This window comes from Onychomys torridus, chromosome 22 (genome assembly GCF_903995425.1).
Source record: "Onychomys torridus chromosome 22, mOncTor1.1, whole genome shotgun sequence".
Lineage (NCBI taxonomy): Eukaryota > Metazoa > Chordata > Mammalia > Rodentia > Cricetidae > Onychomys > Onychomys torridus.
The window spans coordinates 5,379,455-5,405,082 of NC_050464.1; the positions used below are offsets into that span (position 1 = coordinate 5,379,455).

The window sequence follows — 25,628 nt, forward strand, 5'->3', positions numbered from 1 at the left end:
ACCTCTCTATGCAACACTCTAATTCAATGCTGACAACACTCTTGGACAGTATGCAGGAGCTCCTGAAGCAGATGGAGCCAAGCTTTCTTGTCACTTTCTGTGAAGTAATTAAAGCCCCAAATACAGCATTCCCCCTGCAAGGGAGATCCAGATTGGAAACTGGCTTTCCACTAGCTGCCAACAGAGCCTCCTCACTGAACAAAATCTGAGGAAGCCACTGACGGCCTTACTAGTCTAACAGTGAGATACCCACGCCATATTGAGGCAAACAATATTTAGCATTAGCTAAAAAGGTATAGAGGAAAATGCAGGTGATGGAGAAAGGTGACTCAATGATCTAAATGCTCCTTTAATTCTAGGTCACGTAAGAAATGTCGAAGAAAATGAAGCACTAAGGAACAACTTTGTAAATACTGGCCAACAACATTAGGAAATTACTACCACTGATGGTCAACAAACTATTTAGTGACCTGCTAATAACCCTAAGACATTCCTCACTCCATCATCCTCATGGACTTAACAGAGTAACAGTCTTCCATACTTCGTGATGTTATAAATTGGGTAACTTGATTATGGAAGGGGGATCTACAGTGTAAAACAAATCACCACTGTAAATGTTCTTGTAGTGTTCCTCTCCTTAAAATCTCCAAGGTCACAAAAGTAGGCCATACCTAATTTGGACATTGTTTATGGATGTCTTAATCTAAATAAAATCTGACTTTTTGTAAACAAAGGGGGCATGGAGGTAGTAAAAACACAACTCTCCCCTCAAAGAGAATAAGGAAGTTTATTCTAGAACCAAACATAAGTGACTGTGGCCTGGAAACACGGACCCATGTTACCCTGAGTGTCAGTCCAACTCCAAATCAGTTCCATGAAGTTTTATGTAAGAGAACAAATTAAATCATAAACCAAGGTAATTTTAAAATACATTGGTGGTAACATCAGAAGGTGGGTCACTGCAAAGCTAGGGAATCTCTGCTATAGAGATACCTGATGCTGTCTGAAGACACTCTTAGGTTTGTAGAAGCCAGGGGTCTGTGGGGTTACACAATAAGGTGGGCAATAAATGGCTCGAGGTGGAGGGCTAAAGGTAGCCTAAGATAATTTTGGCTTTGGACTTTGCAATATTCCAATCTCTTCACATCACTGAAGTTCTAATCAAGTCAATATTTGTAGTTGCAGCTTCTTTTCTGCAGCTTTGTCCTGAAGGAAAAGATCTACTGATAATTGCACATTTGTTAAGACTGAATCAAACACCTGCCAGCTTCAGGCCATAGCCGCTGGCAGTAGACGCTAACAGGAAGACAGACTGCACAGACAATGGAAAGAAAGGGCTCAAGACTCTGGATCTCAGAGCTGTAAACAGACTGCATCTCTGCCTCTGCATTCCTGCTGTCCCGTAGACCCCAAACCCAATATTTTTTGTTTGTCTGCGGAGACAGACCTCACAGTTGTTCATACTGTCCTAAACTCACTATGGAGCTCAGACTGGCCTCAATCTCTGAGCAATCCTCCTGTTCCAATCTCTTAAGTACAAAGATTACAAGTTATAAGCTCGATGCCTGACCTGCACACATTCTATCTATACCATCTCCTGAATGCTGAAGGCTGCATGTGCTTTCCCGGATTATCTTCTTTGATGAAATCTCCCTTAGGGGAGTGGTCAGCTCCTCAGGACAGCTCTGCTCTGAGATTTTTCCATAAGCACCCTTCCTGTTTTTAGCAAGTCCTAAAGCAGAATCATATTCTGCGGCATCTACTCCAGTGGACAATAGGCAAACGCTCACACTCGAGTACTTTCCTACCTTACCTCAGAGAAGACACAAGGCAATCTGAGAAGGTATACGCTCAGTACACATCACTAAGAGATAACAACAAAGATTCACTGACAATCATAGGAAGAAGGTTGCCATCATCCCATAATGGGTTTTAGCTTAAACAAGTTTTTGATATCCAAGTCTCTTTCCTGGGAACAGATCTTTTCCCATTTAAAATGAGAATTCAGGAGCTTCTTTCTCTGAACTTATCTAATTATCTTAAGAATTTCTAGCTACTCATACGTTTTTGGCATTGCTTCATGGGAGATCAAAAGCCTCATGACACAGGGGCCAATAACCACTACCCATTTCTTCTAAGAAAGTCAGAGTACACCCAACTAATGAGGCTTCTATTGACTTGGTTTCAAGGTTTTTTAAATTATATTTTATTTTTAGTTATGTGTATGTACACATATATGCCACATGGCTGCAGATGCCAGCAGACCAGAAAAGGGCATCAGATCCTGTGGAAGTGGTGTTGCAGGTAGATGTAAGATGCCTGACGTAGGTTCTAGAAACTGAATTCAGGTCCTCTGGAAGAACAGTAAACATTCTTAACCACTGAGGCATCTCTGAAGCCTGGTTTACAGGTTTTTAAACTTCAAGGTAATTCATGTTGTACAATATTTTGCTGCTCACTGAAGAAAGGAAGCTTCCCTCATATAGTATGCTATGGTTTTTATCTCTCTTGTATTTCCATTCCTGCTATAATAATGTGCCATGGAGCAGCAGCAAATGTGATGGTTGATCTTTTTGTTTGTTTGGTTTCTCTGTGTAGTTTTAGTGCCTGTTCTGGATCTCGCTCTGTAGACCAGGCTGGCCTCAAATTCATAGAGATCTGCCTGGCTCTGATGGTTGATCTTAAAATTGACTTGCCACAATCACCATCCTCTGAGTAGGAGCCTCAACTGAAGAACTATCCTGCTTGTCTTAACTGATGTGGAAAGACCCACCCCAAGAGTAGGCAGCACCTTCTTCCAGTAGCCCCCATAAAGAAGGACCATGGAAGAAGGAGTATCATTTGACTATCCTTTTTCAAGTTTGGCCCTCCCTGAAGCGGCTGCTGCTACTGTCTCTGATTTCAGAACCAGCATCTCCATTGGTGACTTAAGACCTAGGGCTCTCCAGGATCCTTCTGAGGCCAGATTGGGATTGCTGAGGCACCCTAGCCTTGTGGAATGAGCCAACTACTTGGTTCTCAGCCTTCCCAGTGAACCAGCCACTGTGGGACAACTCTAACCACTGAGACACCAAGCCTCAAGGACCAAAAAACTACTGGGTTCTCAACCTCAGGTGTGAAACAGCTATTGTTAATACTTTAAATTCAGTCCATGGCTTATTAATAATATACTGTCCACAAGCTATGTAGGTTTTTATATTTTTAAAGAATGGCTTAAAATATGCCCACCTATTCATCCTACATACCACAAAAAATAAGACTACATGTGACCCATCATATCTAAATGTTTCTTCTCCGGCTTTCTTCAGAAAAAGTCTGTTGATCCATGCTACTCTTCTACTTCCTTAAAAGGAAAAAACTTCTGCTGATAAACTATGCCCTAAATAGACACCAGAAACACTAGAAAATTCACACTGGATTGGTTGTTGATGGGTCCTAATTTAAAAACCAACTAAGAGGGCTTAGTCTATAGTCCAGTAACAAAGCACTTGTCTAGGACATCCCAGAGTCTGGTCCCTAGCATTACAAAAAACAACATCTGGTGATCTCAGGGAGTGTCCTTTTATGGCACCAGTAGTTTAGAGGTTGAATCTAGAAAAAAAAAATGTGTTAAATTATATACTCTGAGCCGGGTAGTGGTGGTGCACCCCTTTGATCCCAGTACTCAGGAGGCAGAGGCAGCACAGATCTCTGTGAGTTTGAGGCCAGCCTGGTCTACAAGAGCGAGTTCCAGGACAGGCTCCAAAGCTACACAGAGAAACCCTGTCTCGAAAAACCAAAAGAAGAAAAAAGAAAAAAAAAAAGTATATACTCTAGTAGAGAGATTCATAGATGACTTCATCCATCAATATTACAAGGAAAACTTTTTATTAAAACTACTCCAGGCCAGGCAGTGGTGGTGCACGCCGTTAGCCCCAGCACTTAGGAAGCAGAGGTAGACAGATCTCTGTGAGTTTGAGGTCAACCTGGTCTACAGAGTGAGTTCCAGGACAGCCAGGTCAACACGGAGAAACCCCGTTTCAAAAAGCAAAATAATAAAGGTCACTCTGACAAGAGTCTAAATGTCAAAGTTTTTCCAAAGACAACTTAATGCCTTCATGTAATTATTTCCCCACCAGCCCCCCTTCATGTGTTTTTTGTGTGTGCTGGTTACTATTTTCTTTATTCTTCTGTTAAACTTAAGTCTTTTGTTGCTGGACAACAACAATAACAACAAAAATCTACAGCTCAAACAGGAAATTATAAAAAACAAATAAAAAAAAAAAACCCTACTGACCTACTGGCTAGGGATGTGGGATGCAAGACCTGAGCGAGGTTGGGCAGGAAAATTCAGAGTTTTGAGACTGGCCTATGTGGCACAGTGAGACCTTGTCTAAACAGAAAGAGGGAAGATGGGAAAGAGGAACCCTTACCCAATTTTGTGTTCCCAGCCTCCAATATTCAAGAAAAGTGGAAAGAACCAGGAGAATTCTGAGACTACTATTTGTCAAGTATATAGATGGCCTTGAACCCCTGTAGGCTAAAGATCAAGACTTTCTGAGGTTCAGTCATACTCCAACAAGTTAGTGCAGGCTAACCACATTAGGTATGTTATCTTCAAGAAGGTCTGGCCAAATACTGTCTGCCAAGGCCACACACTGTTGGTCTAACGTCCGTGTCACCAGTATTATTTGGTTGTGTTACACAGTTAAGATACTGGAGCCTGGAGAACTTGACGAAGATCAAAGTCTAGCTTAGCACACAATTCCAGGGGATGGTGGTTTATTTAGTTCACATTTCTGTGCTCCCAGTTACATGCTTCTGGCTAGCAGTCTTTGAGACAATACAGAGCACTACAGAAAAAGGAGGAGAAGTTGTCTTTGTGTTCTAATCTCTTTCCCTTGTTTTATAAAGCCACTTACTTGTATTCTGTGGTGGTGACTTATCTCCAAGGTGCCAGTTCTTAAACATATTCAGGTGAGTTTCCACCTTTTTACAGCCTCACAATAAAATTCACCAACAGAACCTTGGAGATGATTTCAAAGAACACACAGGTCATAGTGCATACATTTTCCTTTGTGGGTTACCCAGCTGCTTTTGCAATGAACCTGTTTTCCCGGGAGCCAAACTCAACTGTAAAGTGGTTTTCATAAATGGCAAATTTGTTGGCCATAAAAAGGTGATTCCCATCTTCATCAATGCAGTATTTATGGATCCTTTGTGGAAGCTAGTTTTGTAACACACAAAAACATACCTTAGCTGACTAGAGAATGGGTATATATCCAGAGATGATCTATTACTCTTATTGATACTGAAGAGACACTATCAGCAGCTCCTGCTCCTCTTACACTTCCTTGCCATGATGATCTGTAACCTGAAATTAAACAAACCCTTCCTTCTTCCTCTCTTAAGATGCTTTTACCATCTATTGTATTAAGGCAACAGGAAAGTGACTAATACAATGTATATGTGTTACTCACCCTTTTATATTATGTATATAATACCAAAGTAGACTATAAATGCTCATATAAATTAAAATTGCTAAAGTAGCCAACATTCCTTTTAGATCATAGTGGAACTGAGTTTTAAGTGGGAAAGCCCCCAGCTCCAGCAGCTCTACAGGCTAAGGTTAGCCACCTATCCCAACACACTAATTAAAAAGACAATAGAGAGAAACAAAAAGAAGAGATTGAATGAACGCAGCCATGCTGAGGGAGCAGGAAAAAGATCAAATAAGCCTGAGTTCATCTTTAGGAAAAAAGACAGGCTTTGGACTTAACTTAAAACTGGGATAAAAGGCAAGAGACATGCACTATTCAGTGGCTTAGCCAAGACGTAGTCTCTTTTTATCTTTTCTCACTTTGGTTCCACAACGTGGTCTAAACAAGTCCTCCATTGCTCAAGGGGACAGACTAGCTCCCAGGAGATGACTGTTCCTGCAAAGGGCAATCTGTCCTCATGGATAAACACAAGTAGACATATAAACAAATAAAGGAATAAATGTAAAAAGAATACATCACAGGTCTGGGCTCATCAGTGTTCAAAGGTAAAACTCCTACCAACAGGCTTGGCAGAACTTCTTGTGCTTATTCTGTATTTATAACTCATTAAGGTCAAATGGTTGTAGGTATAATGATAGTTCCTGGCATTTTATTATAAAACTGAGTGGGTAGGACCACACAAGTTATTCCCATACACACAACACACAGAAGAAAATATAATTTAAAAAATTTTAATCCATACTTCAAGATTTGAAGGACTATTGGAAGTATTTCCTGCATCCTCCTGGCTACAAAAGTATCTCAGTTACTGAGATGATTGAGCAGTGGTTGGTTGGAGAGAAATCAGGTGGATATGGTAGAGAGGCTTTTCTTCATAGCTCAATTCTTTTACCTTCTGAAATATTGGTTATGTAAGGTGCAGCCTCCTGGGCATTATCATGGAAAAGACTCAACCCCTTCTGTGGACAAAGCAGGCTGCATGGTTCCGTTCTCAGTGCATCTCACCGATCTGCTGAGCATTCTTGTCAGATGTAATGATAATGCTGGGATGATCAGATCAGCAGACCACCAAACCATAACCAGACCTTTTGGTGTAAATTTGGCTCTGGACAAGCTTTACAGTTTCTTCTCAGTCCAGTCACTAAGTAGTCACTGGTGGCTGTATATAATCCACTTTTTGTCATACATCACAATCAAGAGAACAGGTTCACTGTTGTGTAGAGTAAGAAAGGACAACAGTTTAAAATGACAATGGTTTTGATTTTCACTCAGCTCATGAGGCAAATATTTATCAAGCTTTTCCTCTTTCCCAATTTGCTTCAAATGCCGACTGACTGTTGAATGGCAGGCACATGGGAGTTCTCGGGCTACTTCAGTAGTTGTAAGAGAATCGGCTCTGGTGGCTGCTCTCAGTTGGTCATTGTCCCCTTCTGACGGCTGCCACGGTGTTCTTCATCTTCAGGGCCTTCACATCTTCCCTGTGAAGGTTCTTCACCCAGCACTGTACTGTGTGTTCCTTAGCAGTTCCTAGACCAGATGAGTTGCTGATGTTGCCAGTTGTCTCTGCTGACGTATGACCCATTTTAAACTGAAATAAGAAAATCAATTGAGCCAGCTGATAGTGGCGCATACCTTTAATTCCAGCACTCAGGAAGCAGAGGCAGGAGGATCTCTCTGAGTTTGAGACCAAGCCTGGTCTACAGATCGAGTTCCAAGATAGTCAAGGCTAAACAGAGACCTTGTCTCCAAAAAAAAAAAAAAGGAAAAAAGAAATCGATGGAATTTGTTTTTTGTCTAATATCAGGTCCACAGTATAAAAGAAATATAAAACTGAATAATGTCATTAGCAAAAGAACCAAGTGACAAATGTACATTCAAGTGACATATAAAATAATCACAATTATTAAGAATGTATTCCGCCGGGCGGTGGTGGCGCACGCCTTTAATCCCAGCACTCGGGAGGCAGAGGCAGGTGGATCTCTGTGAGTTCAAGGCCAGCCTGGACTACACAGTGAGATCCAGGACAGGCACCAAAACTACACAGAGAAACCCTGTCTGGAGACCCACCCCCCACCCCCCACCCCAGAAAAAAGAATGTATTCCAGAATCAAACAAAAAATTTAACAATACAAAATCTGCAGTTAGTTTTGCACAAGCCAAATGGGTGAGCATCCTATTTGGGGCTGACGTCAGGAAAAGCGAAGGAGGAGAAACTGAACTACCCATCAAAGAGTCAAAGAGTGAACAAAATGTAGCACACTGCCTACAGAGGGCCTCAAAAGCATTTCACAGGCAAGAAGTCTTCAGCCAAGACACCACACCATGTACTGTTTATATGAAGTTGTTGAGAATAAGCAATGCCAAAAACAGAAAAGTAGACTGACGGTCACCTAGCTCTAGGATTAGAGGAAATAGGAGTAACTCAGCCCAGGGTTTCCTTTTTAGAGCAGAGGAGAGAAAAGGGTGCAAAACACTAAAATTAGATCACAGTGATAGCTGCAGCTTTATGACTATATGAAAAGGCATCAAACTGCATACTCTAGTGTATTTTTAAATTAAATCTCAATAGAGCTCTAGAGAAGCTTCATGAGCAATATATCCATATATAGCTTCTTTGCAGCATTTCTACAGGTGACATTTTCTCCATAAAAATAACTAAGATTAAGCTTCCTGCTTAGTCCAATGTGACAAAAGCAAAACTACATTTTAAATACTTTAAAGTACACTAGTAGCCAACATTCCATTCCATTCCAAAAGATGTCACCCATAATTAAGGAACTGCAAGTAGTTGTGGTACATTCTGCTGGGAGACCCGAACTCAGTGAGTAGTCATTAGTGTAACACAAGCAAGCGACACTGGCACTGTGCTTGCTTAGGATGTGGCAGTGCCAAGACCTCAAGCTCCTAAGAGCACTAAGCTGAGCATTTACAACTGAAAAGCCCATTCAAAGGGCAGTATCAAGGTGACACTTAGGTGTTCATCAATAGCTAAATGGGTAAAGAAAAGCCACAACAGAATGCATTCATTTGTAGAAAATGAAATTACTGTATCTGCACTAAAACATGGAACTAGAGATTGTTATGCTAAGTGAATAAAATAAGCCAGACTCAGAAAGACATATATCCAAACAGCTCACGTTTTCTCCTATGTGGAAAATAAACAAGGGATGGGGAAGATGCAAGTAAAAGAGATGTGTGAGGCGGGAGAGATCTAAAGGAAGAGGCAGGGAAAAATGAGAGAAATGGAAAATATGTCATGAAAGCAGGTGGGCCTCTTTGAGAAGTAAGGGACCAACAAGGAGGGGAGGCATGGAAGAGATCGACAGTAGGGCTAAATAATTATATGTGTATCAAAATTTCATAACAAAACCCACTTTTGTTTGTTAACCAAAAGCTTAACTATAAAAACCATCAGAAGCACCTTAAAAATAGTGAACTTTCTAATTATCAAGCGGCTAAGCTACTACACCAGCATCAGAAGGGGCTTGAGTTCCCATTCTATGGAGGCAAGAAAGGCCAGCACTAAATGCTACTAGGAAAGGAGGTAAGAACAAGGTCAAGGCTACAAGCAATATAACTCAGAAAGGTCAAGTCGAAAGCAGAGAAGGGGGGAAATGAGTAGGGAAGCCATCACTGGGCACATACAATGAGGGCAGAACCAAAGCCAAGCAACAGGAGAGAGAGATGACCCAAGAGTCAGGAAACTAAGAGTCAGCAGTGAATACAAATGGATGAAGGTGAACCACTTGGGTATCCATCATTTATGACAGAAATGAACTATAGGTAGCAACAGTATGACATCAGAATCAGATGTGATGAAAGCAAATACAAACTAAGATTTGAAAATAATGAAATGATAGTAAGTTTAGATACCAACATGGCTCTTTATCCCAAATAGTAATCTAAAATACACAGATCGACCCTGGTGTGGGAAAGCAAAGCCCAGTACAAAATCTCCACAAGCACCATCTCAACACATCTGACTTCACAACTGATGTGGTCACAACACAAACAGTATTCTGTGCACACCCACTTTTGAGGGGCTTATTCTTGGGCTTTTGATGTCACCGAAACTGTGCCAAGTTGGAGTGCTTGCCCAGCATGCACTAAATACTACTGGTTTTATTCCCAGTGATGTAGAACTTGTCATGGTGGTATAATCCTGTAATTCTGACAGGGGTCAGAATACGTAGGGGACTAGAAGTTCAAGGTCACCAGACTCTCTGGAAGTGCTGCCGAAAGATAAAATAAGTCTAACTTTGTAGATATAACCGAGGGAGGTTTTGTCCTTGATGGATGGAATCTCTGCAGCCTGCCAAAAATATCACCCTCACCAACACCTTCTGGGGTGTTGTGAACACCTGTGGAGTTCCACCTCTACATCAAAGTGTGCTATATGTAGAGACAGGTGAGGAGATACATCCAGTACAGTTCTGGTAGCTGTATAATGAAACCCAAATGCATTTTCATCAGGCCAGTACATTAATATTTTATCTGTGAAATAGAATGAGCTGATAAAACATGTGTTCCACATACTCACACAGACAGCTAAGCCTACCAATGAGACAAGCCCAGATATGCAATACTATTAAACAAATGTATGCATTAATCTATTTAAAAAGAAGAAAATATTAAAGTGTAGCACAAATTGTTAGGAGGTCTTATTAATAGAAACAAAACTGGAGCAAGGTATTGGGGTGAATGCTGAAAGATCAGAGAAACAGAACAAGCCACAGCTAACCTTGCCTCAATAACTTCTCAGCTGATCCTATTTCCTCAAACTGGAGGCCTCTGAGTCCTCATCCAAATGGATCTCAGCTGAACTGCTGCTGAAAGCCTAAAAACTTAACAAACTTAGTTACTGGTCCTCACGCCTTATATACTTTTCCGCTTCCTGTCATCACTTCCTGAGATTAAAGGTGTGTGTCACCATGCCTGGCAGTTTCCAGTGTGGCTTTGAACCCAGAAATACAGATATCTCCAGAGGCTAGGATTAAAGGCGCATGCTACCACTGCCTAACCTCTATGTTTAATATCATGGCTGTTCTGTTCTCTGACCCCAGATAAGTTTACTGGGGTGCATAATATATCAACCACATTAAAATTTCAAGTCTACCACTGTACATATATGCTTCTACACACAAACACACAAGAAGCCACAGGCAACGGATAGAGTGAATTAAACCCAAGGTAGAAGAAGGGAAGAGGTATGATTTCCCTGGGTATCTTACTAGACTGTTTGAATATTTTATTAAAAGAATAAATTAATTTTTAAAATCCAACTGCATTCAATAATAAAAATATACTGTTCAAAGCCTTTGATCTAAATTCCCACCTAGACAATATGACATAACACTGAAGAACTACATGGGTATTTATTGACATCAACTGCCAACTGAAAGAGCTAAACTCTGAGGGCCACTTAAATGTCTATCATCAGAGAAACAATTAAGTACATATTTATATGCATACATAGCAATATTCTGCAATAATAAAAATGACTGAGAACTATATGCTTATGGAAATGGATTTTTTGGGGGGAGTGGTTTCGAGACAGGGTTTCTCTGTGTATCTTTGCACCTTTCCTAGGTCTCACTCTATAGATCAGGCTAGCCTCGAATTCACAGAGATCCACCTGCCTCTGCCTCCCAAGTGCTGGGATTAAAGGCGTGCGCCACCACCGCCCATGGATAATTTTTAAGGATTTACCGATTTATGTATTTCTTACATTATGTGTGAATTTGTGTTGTTATGAGTGCACATGCATGTCCTAGCATGTGCATAGGGGTCAGAGGACAATTAGGAATCTCTCCACCATTTAAGCCTCACCTGCCCAAGGAAGTATTTTAGTGAAAAGACATAAGGCACTGTATAGATTTTACTAATACACACAGGGGGAGGGGGTGAGTGTTAATTTGGAAGATAACCAAAATTAACTGTCTAACAGCAGAATTAGGGATTTAGTTTCTTTATTTCTGGACATTATTCTTCTTATAAATTAGAAGGGAGAACAAAAGCTATTCTGTTTGAAAAGTGACATGGATTTTAAATAATATGTAATAAATATACATAAATAAAAGGAATCTACAGGTTTAGCTTCAGTAACAGAACCAAAACTGGAAGTTATTACTCTTTTCACTGCTTGCCTATGAATTCAGAGCTAACCATGTATTGTATGACTTTTCCTGTAAAGTTTTTATTCAAAGATAACATAGAAAGGGCAACAACAGATAAAAGGAATAATTCCACCCAAGTCCATTGAGGCAAACCAACAAATTTAACTCACAGGAGCATGGGTAACTTACACGCAATTATACCACCAACACAAGTACCTCCCCACAGCAATTGTTCTGTTCTGTTTTGGTTAGTTTGCTTTTTGAGACAGGGTCTCTCTATATAGCCATGGTCATCCTGAACTCACTATGTGGACTATGCTGGCCTCTGCCTACTGAATAGGTGGGATTAAAGGCATGTACCACTGTAGTGGCTCCCACAGCAATTCTAAGTAAGTTATAGCTCCTCAGGGAGGGGAGAGTCTCATGAGTAACCTCAACCGTCACTTATTCTTGGCATTCTGAAGTCTGGCTACTGTCTCTCTCTCCACATTGGATGAGCTCATAGGCTGGCTCATGCTACATGGCCTGTCCCAGAACCAAGGAGGAAATGGGACCATGCTCTCTTCTGCTGTACCTGCCATTAAAGTCAGCTCCCTGGGTCTGATAAGCCACAAACTGGCATAATACCAAACACCCCAACACCTCTCCAGGACCACACCTGGTTGCTGATCTGGGGGACAATTCGCATTCCTGGTATTACTTTCAGGCAGGAAATGTACACAGCACACTCCACCCTGTCCATCCTTGAGACAAGCACAATCATTTTCACCTGTACACTGCTCCAGCTCCATATCCATCTACTAGTATACATAATGCTCCTGGGACCACCTGAAACCAAGGTGCACCTACTCCGGTATCCACCCACACCTAAACGGTCTGTACATTAGTAGGGGACCAATAACTCCCGACTGAACAGTGCACACCTGCACAAACCTTGGCCACTCCATTGGGGGAGTGGGTAGGAGACAGTTCCTGACCTGGCACATATTTCTCCTCAGAAGCAGACAGAGTAGGAATCATATGTATCTCTTTCATCCTTTTGGTGAACTGCTATACAGGTTTTTAAATCTCCCTGAAACCCAGAAGCACAACATTGGACTTTCTGTTACAATCATTCTATTCCAGCTACTCACAAATCTTTCCATATCTGCTTTGAATGACCCAAGCAGGACCCTTTATCTTTCTTTTTCTCCTCTCCGCTTGACATTTTTAGCATTTTACTAACTCAATTCACATGCAACGCTAAGTCACACAGATCCTTTCGGAACCTTCCTTCTTTGTAAAAATCGTGACCCACCAAAGCCCCTAAAGCCCCCTTATGTGTAAAAGGTTCCTGTTTGGTTAGCTCCCTTCTTAATTCGCAGGTGAACAGTCTTCTTACTGGGTCCAGGGCACTAGGCACACAGACAGCCTCTGTCATGCTCACTTCCTCACTACCATTTTTACCTCATTTTCTTTCTCTTCACTGTTAAATATTCCTATTGGGGCAAGAAAGAAACACAGAGAAATTAATAGGGACATGAAAAGAAAGGACTCTGTCATCCCAGAGTCTGATTAACAGCTGTTGCCATCAGGGAAGCCAAATATTCCTGCACAATTTCTTTCATATACAGATATTTTATGTTAAAACAACAGTGAGCCAAGGCTAAGTCCATGTGACCTCGGGTAGGGTCTCATCCCTTTCTGCAGACACTACTGTTAACAGTAAAAATATGCCTCCTCCCAGTATCCCTGGAGGCTAGACTTTTACGTTGTTGACTGCAATTATATCAGATGTCCCTCAGGAACCATTCAGTAATAAATAAGGCAGTGCCTATAAACCTCACTATAATCCTATATGTAAGCACTGTAAAAACAATGAGCTGCAACTCTCCCTTAAGAGCCCCTATCCACTTCTGGGTATGTCTGACTTTCTTCTGAACACCTTTTCCTCCCAATTCTCTTACTTAAATTTCTACCAAACTATTTTGAAACAATCTCCAACTTTGCTTCATGCTGGCTAATCCTAAAGTTTTCTTCAGCATCATAGCCATGAATACTAGTTTGGTCTAAGCTAAGGGCCCTAAAGTTCTACGCAAACTCCTTGTTCTGCTGAGAGTGACAGTGGGGAGCTGTGCCTCCTTTACCTCTACCCCAAGTGCTGACACTGTGTATTCCAAGTTTTTGGATCCCAGGAGGAGCTCTTCAGCATATCTAACGTGTAAATTCTTCCTTAGTCACTCCTAGCTTAAGAGACTGTTTATTTCAACTTCATCCAATGTACCACCAGATCAACCTGTGTTCCTGCTGAGTCCCCCTTTCAGGAGCAAGATCTTTCCCGCAGACATCTGAGCCTCAGTGTCACACCTTGTCACCATCATCCACAGCTGATGCAAGGCAACTGGTGCTATCACTTCCTTAGAATCCCATCCCACATGTGCTAAGAACTTTCATGATCTCTGGTCCACCAGCCAGCTGAGACACCCCCATGCTTGACATCAAGAGGCCTGACACAGAGGTAAAGGACCCCTCTGGATTTCCCACCTTCACCTGCATGTCTGAATCACTCTCAGCAGGGGCTATTATTACAGCAAGGGACACCACTGTGTACCACGTGGAGAAGGGATACACTCTATACCCGCTCAGATGCTCAGTCCTCAAACATCTTAGTCCTCGTTGCAGGTTTCATCCCTCAAAGCAGAAAAGCAGTGTTCGTCCCAAACTGACCTTGGTTTATATCCAGCTCCTTTAAGCACGGAGTGTTGCACGACTTCTCCTAAGAAGTCTAATTCTGTTCACTCCAGACAAAGAAAGCAACAACAAATCAGAGATCACCCTACCCAAGTCTAGTTTCGTACACTAATTGGTTTAAGTGGGTTACTCACAGGCACATAAAGCAATTTACTGTAGCTGTACTGCTCAAGGGTCTACCCCCAGGGAGGGAGAGGCTCCAGGGCCTTCAGAGTCCTTCTCCCCTTCCAGGAGGAACGCCAGAGCCCTGTGTCATCAGAGCTGTCCTGATTTCAAGCAAGTCATATCCAGAGGACAACACCATGAAAGCATCAAAACATCCTGGGCAAAACCCAAGATAAAAGTTATTATTTAAACTTCATAGCCATTGTCTTCTTGAGGATTCACACTGGGTACTTTTCTCACTCTACTCTCTAAGCAACTCCACTGTCATTAATTCCAAAGTCTATGTCCAGATTCCTCTTTGGGACACTGAGTGCATCTTCTTAACAGATAGTTCTTCCTGGGATGTTTGACAGACACCTAAAATTCAACATATTAAAACTCCTCCACTCGCAGGACGGTGGTGGCACACGCCTTTAATCCCAGCACTCAGGAGGCAGAGCCAGGCGGATCTCTGTGAGTTTGAGGCCAGCCTGGGCTACTGAGCGAGATCCAGGAAAGGCGCAAAGCTACAGAGAGAAACCCTGTCTCAAAAAACCAACCAACCAAACAAACAAACAAAAAAAACCAAAAAACAAACAAACAAAAAAAAACCAAAACAAAAAAAACCTAAAAAAAAATCAAAAAATCCACTCATCACCTTTCCCCACAAGCTTGATCTTCTTCCTATTTTGGCTATTCATACCCACAGCCTTATCCTTGACTCACCTCAATCTTTCTACCATATCTAATAAATCAATTAGTGCAACTGGTTCTTTTCCTTCTCCCTACCCAAGCCACCATCACCCCACATATGGATTATTACAGTTTCCTAAGCAGTTCCCTACAGTCATTTTGATTGGGTTACCAAACCATCTCTTTAAACTGGTTATCACAAATGGTCCCCACTGCCTGAGAAGTACAAAGTCCAAAACACAATTTTCTTTTAAAATTATTCTTCTCTCATATATTACATCCCAACCATAGTTCCCCCTCCTCTCCTCCTAGCCTCTCCCAGCCCTCACCCCCATCTCTCCTCCAGATCCAACTACTCCTCCATTTCCATTCAGAAAAGGGCAGGCCTCCTAGTTATAACATCAAGTTATAATAAGTTTAGGCACATCTCCTCATATTAAGGCTGGATGAGGCAACCCAGTAGGAGGAAAAGGATCCCAAAGGCAGGCAAAAGAGCCAGAAACCACCCTGGCTTCCACTGTTAGGAGTTCCACAACAACACCAAGCTACACAACCATGACATATATGCAGAGAACCTAGCTCACACCCATACAGGGTCCCCGATTGTTGGTTTAGTCTCTATGAGGCCCTATGAATCCAGGTTAGCTGATTCTGTGGGCCAATTTCTTGTGGTACCCTTGACATCCTATGGTCCCTACAATCCTTCCTCCCCCTCTTTGGCAAGATTCCTTGAGCTCTGCCTAATATTTGGCTGTGGGTCTCTGTATTTGCTCCCATCAGTTGTCGGATGAAGCCTCTCTGATGATAATTATGGTAGGCTCTGGTCTACAAATATAGCAGAGGATCATTAGAAAAATCATTTCATTGACTTTTTTTTTTTTTTCTGATCATGTTTGGTTCTATGCTAGCTCTCTGGCAGAACATAATTTTCAAAATCACACTTACGTCTCCAAACAACAACAAAACCCCTCCAAAACCCAATTCATTTATTTTTATTTTATGTGCATTGGTGTTTGGCCTGTCAAATGTCTATGTGGGGGAACTTGAGTTACAGACAGTTGTGAGTTGCCATGTGGGTGCTGGGAATCGAAACAGGGTCCTCTGGAAGAGCTGCCATCTCTCCAGCCACTCCAATTTTTTTTTAAATGCCTATCTTCCCACCTCTCTCTCCTCCGTCGGATTGGCATTGGGATTCTATCCATTGTTTCACCTTACCAAGCCTTTCCTTCACACTTCCACACAGTCTACTTGGTGGGAGCTCATAAGAACTCAAAATTAACCCCCCCCCAATCATATAACAACTTGACTAGTACGTATTACTGTGCTCCCTTTCAACCAGACTATAACTCCTCCCCATATGAAGAAATTCTGAGTGAGGTACTGCAGCACACTCCTATAATTCCAGCACTTGGGACATTGAGGCTGGATGACTGGGAGACTCTGGAGAACTAAGAGAATAAGGCCAGCCTGGGCCATGTGGCAAGACTTTGTCAAACAGCAAAGAGAAGGCTGGTAGTGGTGCACACCTTTAACCCCAGCACTCAGAAGGCAGAGGCAGGCAGATCTCTGTGAGTTTGAGGACAGCCTCATCATACATAATGAGTTCTAGGACAACCACAGCTGTTACACAAAAAAACACTGTCTCTAACTGTCCAGCCCCAAAAGAAGCAAAGAGAAAACAAGAGAGGAGAGAGTTAGCCAGAAAGAGAGAAACAGGAAGAAGAAAGGAGGGAATGAGGTAAAGAAATACTTCTGGGGCCACAACTGATGCTACCTGTCTAGCTGCTCTGTCACTTTCCAATCCCTATTCCCAGTCACTGCCCATCCACAATTGATACCACCTGTGTACTCTCCACTGGCCACTGGCCACACACCAGCATAACTTCCTACCTTCCTAGTCACATCTGAAATGTCAACCTGAGCCCCTAAGAGTAGATTGGGTACTTCTATGGCAACCTGTAAGTTTATTCTTTGGCAGTTTTACACTAATGTAATTGCCTTCACTCCTCAAAAGTCCCTAAATTTCCTAAAGAGTTCAATCACCACTGTTCAGCAATGTATCACCAATATCTGACACACGAATAGAACCCAGTGAATAATTGATTGATTGCCTTTGAACACCTACCAAATGCATTACAGGAACCAATTTACAGAAAAAACTATAGCCAAGGAGAAACCAAAATGAAATGCCAAGTAATCAACTGATGTAATTTTATACTTAAAACAACTGTCAGTGAGCAAAGTGTACCTGGCTCTGTGTTTGACATCTTCCTTGGAATCAGGTAGAATTCAGGTAGAGTCATCTGTTAAAGCACCAGGTGAAGCCACCACAGTGATAACAAGCACTAGCAAGTGTATCCATCCTGTGACCTGCCTGAAACCTCCATGAGTCACTGACTTTTTTTTAAAACAGAAGCCTTCAAATCATAAAAATGTTTCACTACTATTACTCCCTATCTTCCTCAAATACAACTTATTTAATAGAAACCACAGCACTGACAAGTTATCTATTAAACTCCTTTAGTGCTCTAGAAAGCCTATAAAGTCAGGTATATGCAACATGTGGTGGAGATCCCACAGAGTTCCTCTTTATAGGAGTAGGAAAAGTAAACTACAAATTCCAAGCCAATGTGGATTCTGAGATCAGTTATATCACCTTTAATTCCAGAAGTATGGGTTCAATCCTCATTTAAGCAGACTCATTTGTAAAGTGCATTTTAAAAGCACTAAAGTTTTCAATGGCTGTTTCCAAAGAACCTGAACAACCCACTTGGATTCCAGTCTGCCTTTGCCTTTGTTTCTTCCAGCTCTGTTCAGGGTATTGATCCAGCCAGCCCAGCAACCATTGCTTCCCGTGCTATTTTTAGAAGGCACCACATTTTTACTCTCCTATAATATGCCTCAAGTTTTTAATTGCAGTAACATTTAACGATTTGCAAGTGTGAATTTCAGGTGTACACACATGCACCTGTCACCATTTGGCAATGTGTCAGCAGCTGAGAGCAACTGCTGCCCTAGAAGAAATCTGTACCCTTTCACCCATACTCATCAGAAAAACCCAAAGGATATACAAACATTAACTACAGGTATACTGACGTAGCTACATAATAAACCAATGCAGAACAAACTATATTTTGTGTGGTAATTAGTGAAGAGATGTTGGACTTTCTTATTAAGACAAAATAGGATTTCTGAGGCTACACTTTAGAGCCATTTCAGCCAATGGGTGGGGGGAGTTCCAGCCTGAGACATCAGAGTGGTCTGAACTGACAGAAGCACTTGTATGGATTTAATATTTCAGAATCACTGTGACAGACCATGATGTGAGCATGCTCTAGACTAAGCCAACCTAATACGCCTTGCATACAAAAACACAGACACCCGTCCTAAACAAGTTACTATAGATACTTAAAGCCAGTGTTCAGCTGCTTTGGATGACTCAGAAATTCTAATCCCAGGTTTATTCCTAAGAGAACTGAAAACACATCCACAGTAACCCATACATGAAAGTTTATAATAGCATCATCCGTAACAGCAATTCAAATGTCCAACTGATGAATGTGGTATATTCACACAATGCAATATAACTTAACCCCAAGAAAGGGAAATAGGAGCTGCAAGAGAAGATGTGGAATAACTGGTAACAGGTACTTAGCTTCTTTATGAATAAAATGTTCTGGAATGGGACAGTGTTAATGGCTATACAGCCTGTGAATACAGTGAGAAGGTTGAATTTTAAAGATTACATCACGGCATCTTATGACAGCAGGGGCTCATTTGGAGACCTTCACACACACACACACACACACACACACACACACACACACACACACTCATGCCTCATGTGGAGGTGAAAGGACTTCAAAGAGTCAATTATTTCTTCCCACTATGTGTCTAAGAGTTCTGGAGATGGAACTCAGGTCAGGCTTGCACAGCAAGCATTCTTGTCTGCTCAACCATCTCTCTAGCCCAGATTGGAACTTCTGACTTCTGTTTTGAAGAATACTGAAAAATCACTGACACCAAAAAGTCTTCAAGTATTAAGGTCAAAATAGCAGCTGATGGGGCTGGAGAGATGAGAAGGTTCAGCAGCTAAGAGCTGAGTACTGCTCTGCAGAAGACTCAGGTTCATTTCCAGCACCATATGGTTACTCACAACCACCTGTAACTCCAGATGCCCCTTCTGATCTCTGAGGGCACCAATACTCATGTTTACATACTCACCTACACACATACACATAACATAAAAAAATATAAATAAATTATAACAATAAGTGAATGCTATCAATTAGACATTTCAGACACTTCTTGGGGTGACAAAGAATATTGTAGTAACTTCTAAGTAATGAGGAGATGGTCAACATCCATCTCAACTAGTATGAAGATCAATAGTGTATTCAATTTCTAGCAGGTGCTAAGTACAGGAAAAAGTAAAGCAACTAGAACTGGATTTAATAATAAAAAGGCACTGCAAAGAAAAGGTATCACCAACCACAGGGAATATAATGTCACTAATTTGGCATATATCATTCCCACTAATAAATGTATCACATTTCAAATGTTTATAAATTAGAATTCACAACTAAAAATAATTCTTGAATGGTCTATAACAGTTTATTTTATTTTACTATTTCTTTTTTCCTAGCTGAAATCCAGTATAAAAGAAATCCTGACCCTACCTACCTCTTGTATCTCCACACATCAGAGTGCCAACCAGGGAAATTCCACTATTTCCAAACCTTTGACTAGAGAAAGAATCTCACCCATCTCAATCTGTAGTAACTGCTGGCTTCCACATAACGCTAGCTCCAACTCCCTGTGAGGCCAAGCCAAAGTGGAAGAAGTTCGCTAGCAAGAGCTATAGGCAAAGCTAAATTAGTTCTATGTGGCAGCTACATATGCAGAGAAATCCTAAATCAGACCCTGCATCTGAGAGGCTACCTTAACTGCATGGTCAACAGTGCTCTGATGCAAAGTTGCTACAAACACACAAATAAGCTATTTGGTACATGTAGATAAATATAGCCCCACAGGGGACTGGAGAGATGGCTTAAGAGCACTGGCTGTTCTTCCAGAGGTCCTGAGTTCAATTCCCAGCAACCATATGTTGCCTCACAACCATCCCCAATGAGATCTGGTGCCCTTTTCTGGCCTGCAGACATACATGCAGACAGAACACTGTATACATAATAAATAAATAAAACTTAAAAAAAAAAAATATAGCCCCACTGACAAAATAACAGAGACCTTATCACAGCCAGTGAGAGAAGAGAACATTTGTGGGGCTTAAACTACTACACACAGCAAGGCACAAAAGAAACTAGAATAGAAAAGAAGGCAGAAAAGCATGGCAAATAAAAGCCTATACCAACAAGGCTTTACAGGGAACAATAAAAAAGCACGCTTTTCAGGGCAGGAGAGATAGCTCGATGGTTAAGAGCACTGTCTTCTCTTCCAGAGGACTAAGGTTCAATTCCCAGCACACACAATGGCAGCTCACAACTGTCTGTAACTCTAGCGTACTTTTCCTATTCCTCTCAGAATGGCCTAACGGGCTCTTCTCATCTTCCAAGAGTCATTCAAATACTGCCATCTCAAAGAGTTTTTCCATAAAATCCCAAAGTAATTCAGAGCTTCCTTCCCTGAATAGTGCTTATTAAAGTTGCTAGGGTTGGGGATTTATCTCAGTGGTAGAGCGCTTGCCTAGCAAGTGCAAGGCCCTGGGTTTGATCCTCAGCTCAAAAAAAAAAAAAAATTGGCTATAATTTTTGACAAGTTTGTTTTCCCAGAAGATACTTCCTCAAATTGTGCAATGTTTCATCCACCTTTGCTTTCCCAATGCTTCAAACAAGCCCAATAGATAGCTCAGTGAATGAGTTTTTCTAATCTTGGAAGATTCAGTCAAAGTAATAGCTCACCTGAACAAGTTCCAAATGAATTAATTTGCGAACCCTACAACTAAGAAGCAAACGAACAGAAAATAAAAGAACATGGATTCTAAGCCTCAAACCTGAAAATGACTTAAACAAGAGCTAAAGATGCACTACTCAATGCCACGGAGGTAAGACATACACCATAAATATCATGCTTGTCTCTTCCAATCCACCCCACCCCACCCTGTGCAGCTTTGGAGCCTGTCCTGGAACTCGCTCTGTAGACTAGGCTGGCCTCAAACTCACAGAGGTCTGCCTGCCCCTGCGTGTTACCACCACCACCTGGCTCCCATCACATTTTTAAAAGGCTGTAAAGAACACTCATTAATATACATCCAAAGAATCAAACTACAATAAACATTGAACCAGGAGTCCCTTGTGCTGGTTCCCAACAACAGACCACCATGGGAGCAGGAACTAACCTAAAGCCAAGGTGGCAAAACCAATGGTGGATAGCTGTTTCATCTTTGGGAATTGCCCTTTTTTTTTGGTTTTTCGAGACAGGGTTTCTCTGTGTAGCTTTGTGCCTTTTCCTGGAAGGCACTCTGTAGCCCAGGCTGGCCTCGAACTCAGAGATCCACCTGGCTCTGCCTCCCGAGTGCTGGGACTAAAGGCGCGCGCCACCACCGCCCAGGCCATTTTTTTTTTTTCCAAGAATTGATGAGAACCAATGTTAAACATGAGTAGGATGGGATGGAAAGAAAGCTTAGTGGTTAAGGGTACTTGTTGGTCATGCAGAGGACCTGGGTTTGATTCCCAGCGCCCATATTATGGCTCACAATCATCCATAGCTTCAAGCAATCATGTATGTGCTGCACAATCATACACACAAAATAAAATTTAAAAGCACGGGTTGGGGATTTAGCTCAGTGGTAGAGTGCTTGTCTAGCAAGCATAAGGCCCTGGTTTCAATCCTCAGCTCAAAAAAAAAAAGGAAAAGCACAACAGGCTAAAGTAGAAGGATTGCTTAAGTTCAAGACCAGCCTGAACTACAGAGTGAGTTCCAGGTCATTTTGGGCCATATAAACCAGTAGATTCAATGGTATTTGAGGGGTCAGTGGCAGACAGAGATGCTGTTTGGAGTCTTCTTATTAATTATATGCAGCAAAGTGGTTAAGGGCATGGGCTGAGCTCCACTGTATCCAGGTGTGGTAGCACACTAATCCCAGCACTCAGGAGGCAGAGGCAGGCAGATCTCTGTGAGCTGCAAGCCAGCCAAAGCAAGTTCCACAACAGCCAGAGCTGTTATACAGAGAAATCCTGCAGGGGGCTGGGGGTTGGGGGGGAGGAGAATACACATATTGCAAGGACATTCTCAGGTCCTAACTGACATAGCTTACCTTTCAGTTTCTTCATATTTGAACTGAGCATAATAGGATTAATTGTTCTTATGAAATTAAATAGATAAATGTAGAGTACTTCAGCCAGGACCTAGGGTTTAATTATTCAAAATTTAGTTCCTATCATTATCTCTATCAACTAATTTCTGAATTTTCCACAAACATGGCCCAAAGTTTCCTGTCTCTCCCTCCCTCCCCTATATTCTTTGGCCTACTGAACATAACTATAACAGATTAAGAACACTTTGGTGAGACCAAGTCCCATGGTGTCTCAAGTCCCAGCACAAAAAGCAGAGACAAGTGGATCTCTGAGTTCAAGGCTAGCCTGGTCTGTGGTCTACAGACAAGGCTATATAGTGAGACTTTTGACCCATAAATAAATAAATAAATAACACAAAACTTCTGTTTTCCCCCCAGAAAACTTGCTCCTAGTTGATTTTTCTAATTTACACACACACACACACACACACACACACACACACACACACCAGGGTGTTGGTCTATAGCCTGGACTAGTCTAAAACTCAATTTTCCTGCCTTAGCCTCCTAAAAGCTGGGATTACAGGCAAGCAGCACCACTTCTGGAGAAATTAAATTTTTTAATTCTATAAATATCCAATGACTATAATGAGAATATAAAATCTTAAAAACAAATTTTGTGTCTTGAAAATTTTCCATTTTTTCCCAAACTTATATTTGGTTGTCTCAATTCTACAAAAGGAAATACAATCGACTTAGAAAATTATGGTGATATTTTATTTGTGCTGAAATGTGATTTTATTTGTATGTTAATAAATAAAGTTGCCTGGGTGTCAGAGATAATAGCAAGCTATAGCAGAAGTCTGCCAGTGGTAGCACATGCCCTTCTGCCCACAGCTGCATGGTTTCACCGCTGCACAAAAGCACTGAACACACTATAGGAAAGTTTAATAAAGAGAGTGTTTAATACAGACACTTCCTTTTCCATTATCTAGACTACTAAAGTATTTATAAATAAGCTCCCTTGAAAAGAACTCAGGGCAGCTTTAACAATTTCACTTTGTAGTGCTAATGCAGCTCTGAATATGCACTCCTGAGAATATGAAAAAAGTTGTTTTCTAAATAGCGATATAGCAACTAGTCAAACAAGGGATGCTCAAGAAAAGCTGTTTCTAATATATCCAAAAAATTATATAAGCTATGACAATCTTTCCAATAATTTCCTAGTGTCAAAGGCAACCATACAACCATACCTATTTGTACAAAAGGAAAACAGGAAATGAAAAAATTTTCCTCTCCAGCTAAGAATGACTTTCCCTTTTGTTAATATTACAATGCAGTCATCTACTGACAAAGGAAAAATGAGCGCTTAAACCTGGCAGCGGTGGCGGGCGCCTTTAATCCCAGCACTCAGGAGGCAGAGCCAGGCAGATCTCTTTGAGTTCGAGGCCAGCCTGGGCTACAGAGCGAGATCCAGGACAGGCACCAAAACTATACAGAGAAACCCTGTCCCGAAAGCTCCCCCCAAAAAAGAACGCTTAAATTTACTGTTAAGCAAAACTGACAGCATTGCCAGTCATAGGTTAAATTCCTGTGTTTAGGGGAGAATTTTGAAGCAAAAAAGACTTCACTGACAGTTGATAAATTCTGGTCAAAGAGTTTGCACAACATAGCCCCTATCTGTCACACACACACACACACACCCCCACCCCCCCCACCCCCCACCCCACCCCCCCCCCCCACCCCCCCCCCCCCCCCCCGCCACACACACACACTATCCACTCTGCACCAAATCCCCATTGTTCTATCTATATAAAAACTCGCAGCTAATGACACCTCAATAGTAACTGCTACATTTACGTTACATGGAACTCTCCAGACCCACATTCACTCGCTGCCTTCTTTCCTCCAATCAAATCCAAATTTGGTCATCAACTGCTCACAATTGATAAGGGAAAAAGATCTCAGCCTCTCTTCCAGACTGATGGATGTCACTCCAGAGACGGGTGAGTTAGTCACCAAAAGGTTACCGTAATAAATCGACCAAGAAAAACATATTTAAACTGACATTTTATAACGATTAAAAAAACTGTACTGTCCTGAAATGCGTAAAAAGAGGGTACACTGTCCATGAGACAGACGGTCCTTCTCCCGCTTGCACGCAGGGTTCCTTGTGGGTTTGGATTCCTGGGACACCACTTCCTCCCCACAGCAGGCTGGTCGGGGCAGAGGCAGTGGGGACCCGGCACCCGGGCCGGCCACCTGCCTCGCAGCTTCGAGGACTCCCGCAGCGACACCCACACTCACCCATCTTTCCTCTTCGCCTTGTAGACGTGCCCGTAAGTGCCTCGACCAACTTTGCAGCCCTCGTATTCAAACAGGTCCTCGACCCGCTCCCGTTCGCTGCTCAGCTTCACTTTAAAGTCATAGTCCATTGTCACGGCCTCCGAGGCCGGGGTGCTGGGGTGGGGGTGGGGGGTCGAGGGCCGCGGTGCAGACCCGGCCGCGCGGCAGCCGCAGCCCCGGAGCTACACCCGCCGGCCGCAGCACCAGCCCGCCTCACGCGGCGACGGCAGGAGGCCCCGCGCGGGCGCCGGGGACATCCAGGGGAGCGCCGGGCGGTCCCCGCGGGCGCGCGGCAGCCGAGGGACGCGCTGGGGGCGGGGAGCAGCGTCCGCCCTTGTCCCCGCGCTCCGGGGGCGCCGGCTCGCGCGCGGTTGGCCGCGCGTGCTGCTGCGGGCGCGGGGCGGCCACGGCTGGCTCTGCTTCTCACCCACGCGCGTCCGCGCCTCACCTTCTCCCACACGCACTCGGGCACACTCAGGCTGCCATCAGCCCCGACAGACCAGCGACGCCACACAACAGCCGGTAGCTCCTCGGAGAGAAGAGGAGGGCGGGCAGGCGGGCGCCGAACACGGCAGCCGCTGTCGTAAAAAAAAAAAAAAAGCGTCGCGAAGCCTTGCGCTGACTCCGCCCCTCCTGCGAGCGGCTCCGGAGGGGGCAGCCACCCTTGCTGACGCCGGCTCGCAAAAGGGCCTCGCTCAAGCCGCGGTGCGGAGCTGCTGACAGACTCACCACGTGGACCAACCGGGGCGGCGGAGCGGCCAGAAAGTGCAAGGCTCAGAATGCACGGGTGGCTGTGTAGCCGCCTCTTCCACGACGTCGCGAATTCAGAGCGTGGCATGATGGGATTGGTAGTCCATCACGCAGCGA

General features: G+C 42.8%; 1 protein-coding gene across 4 annotated transcripts in view; it reads right to left on the bottom strand.

Moving 5' to 3' along the window:
• The window catches only part of Cdk8 (cyclin dependent kinase 8), a 68,887-nt gene extending 43,536 nt beyond the window's left edge, over window positions 1-25,351 (bottom strand). For 2 of the 4 annotated variants that reach the window (XM_036171865.1, XM_036171862.1), the window contains exon 1: window positions 24,723-25,349. In XM_036171865.1, the coding sequence (XP_036027758.1) occupies window positions 24,723-24,850 (128 nt within the window). In that variant the 5' untranslated portion in view covers window positions 24,851-25,349. Of the gene's footprint in view, window positions 1-24,722 lie in introns of all 4 variants that reach the window. The other 2 variants (XM_036171863.1, XM_036171864.1) reach the window with 2 other exon arrangements.
• Between the last annotated feature and the right edge of the window lie 277 nt (window positions 25,352-25,628).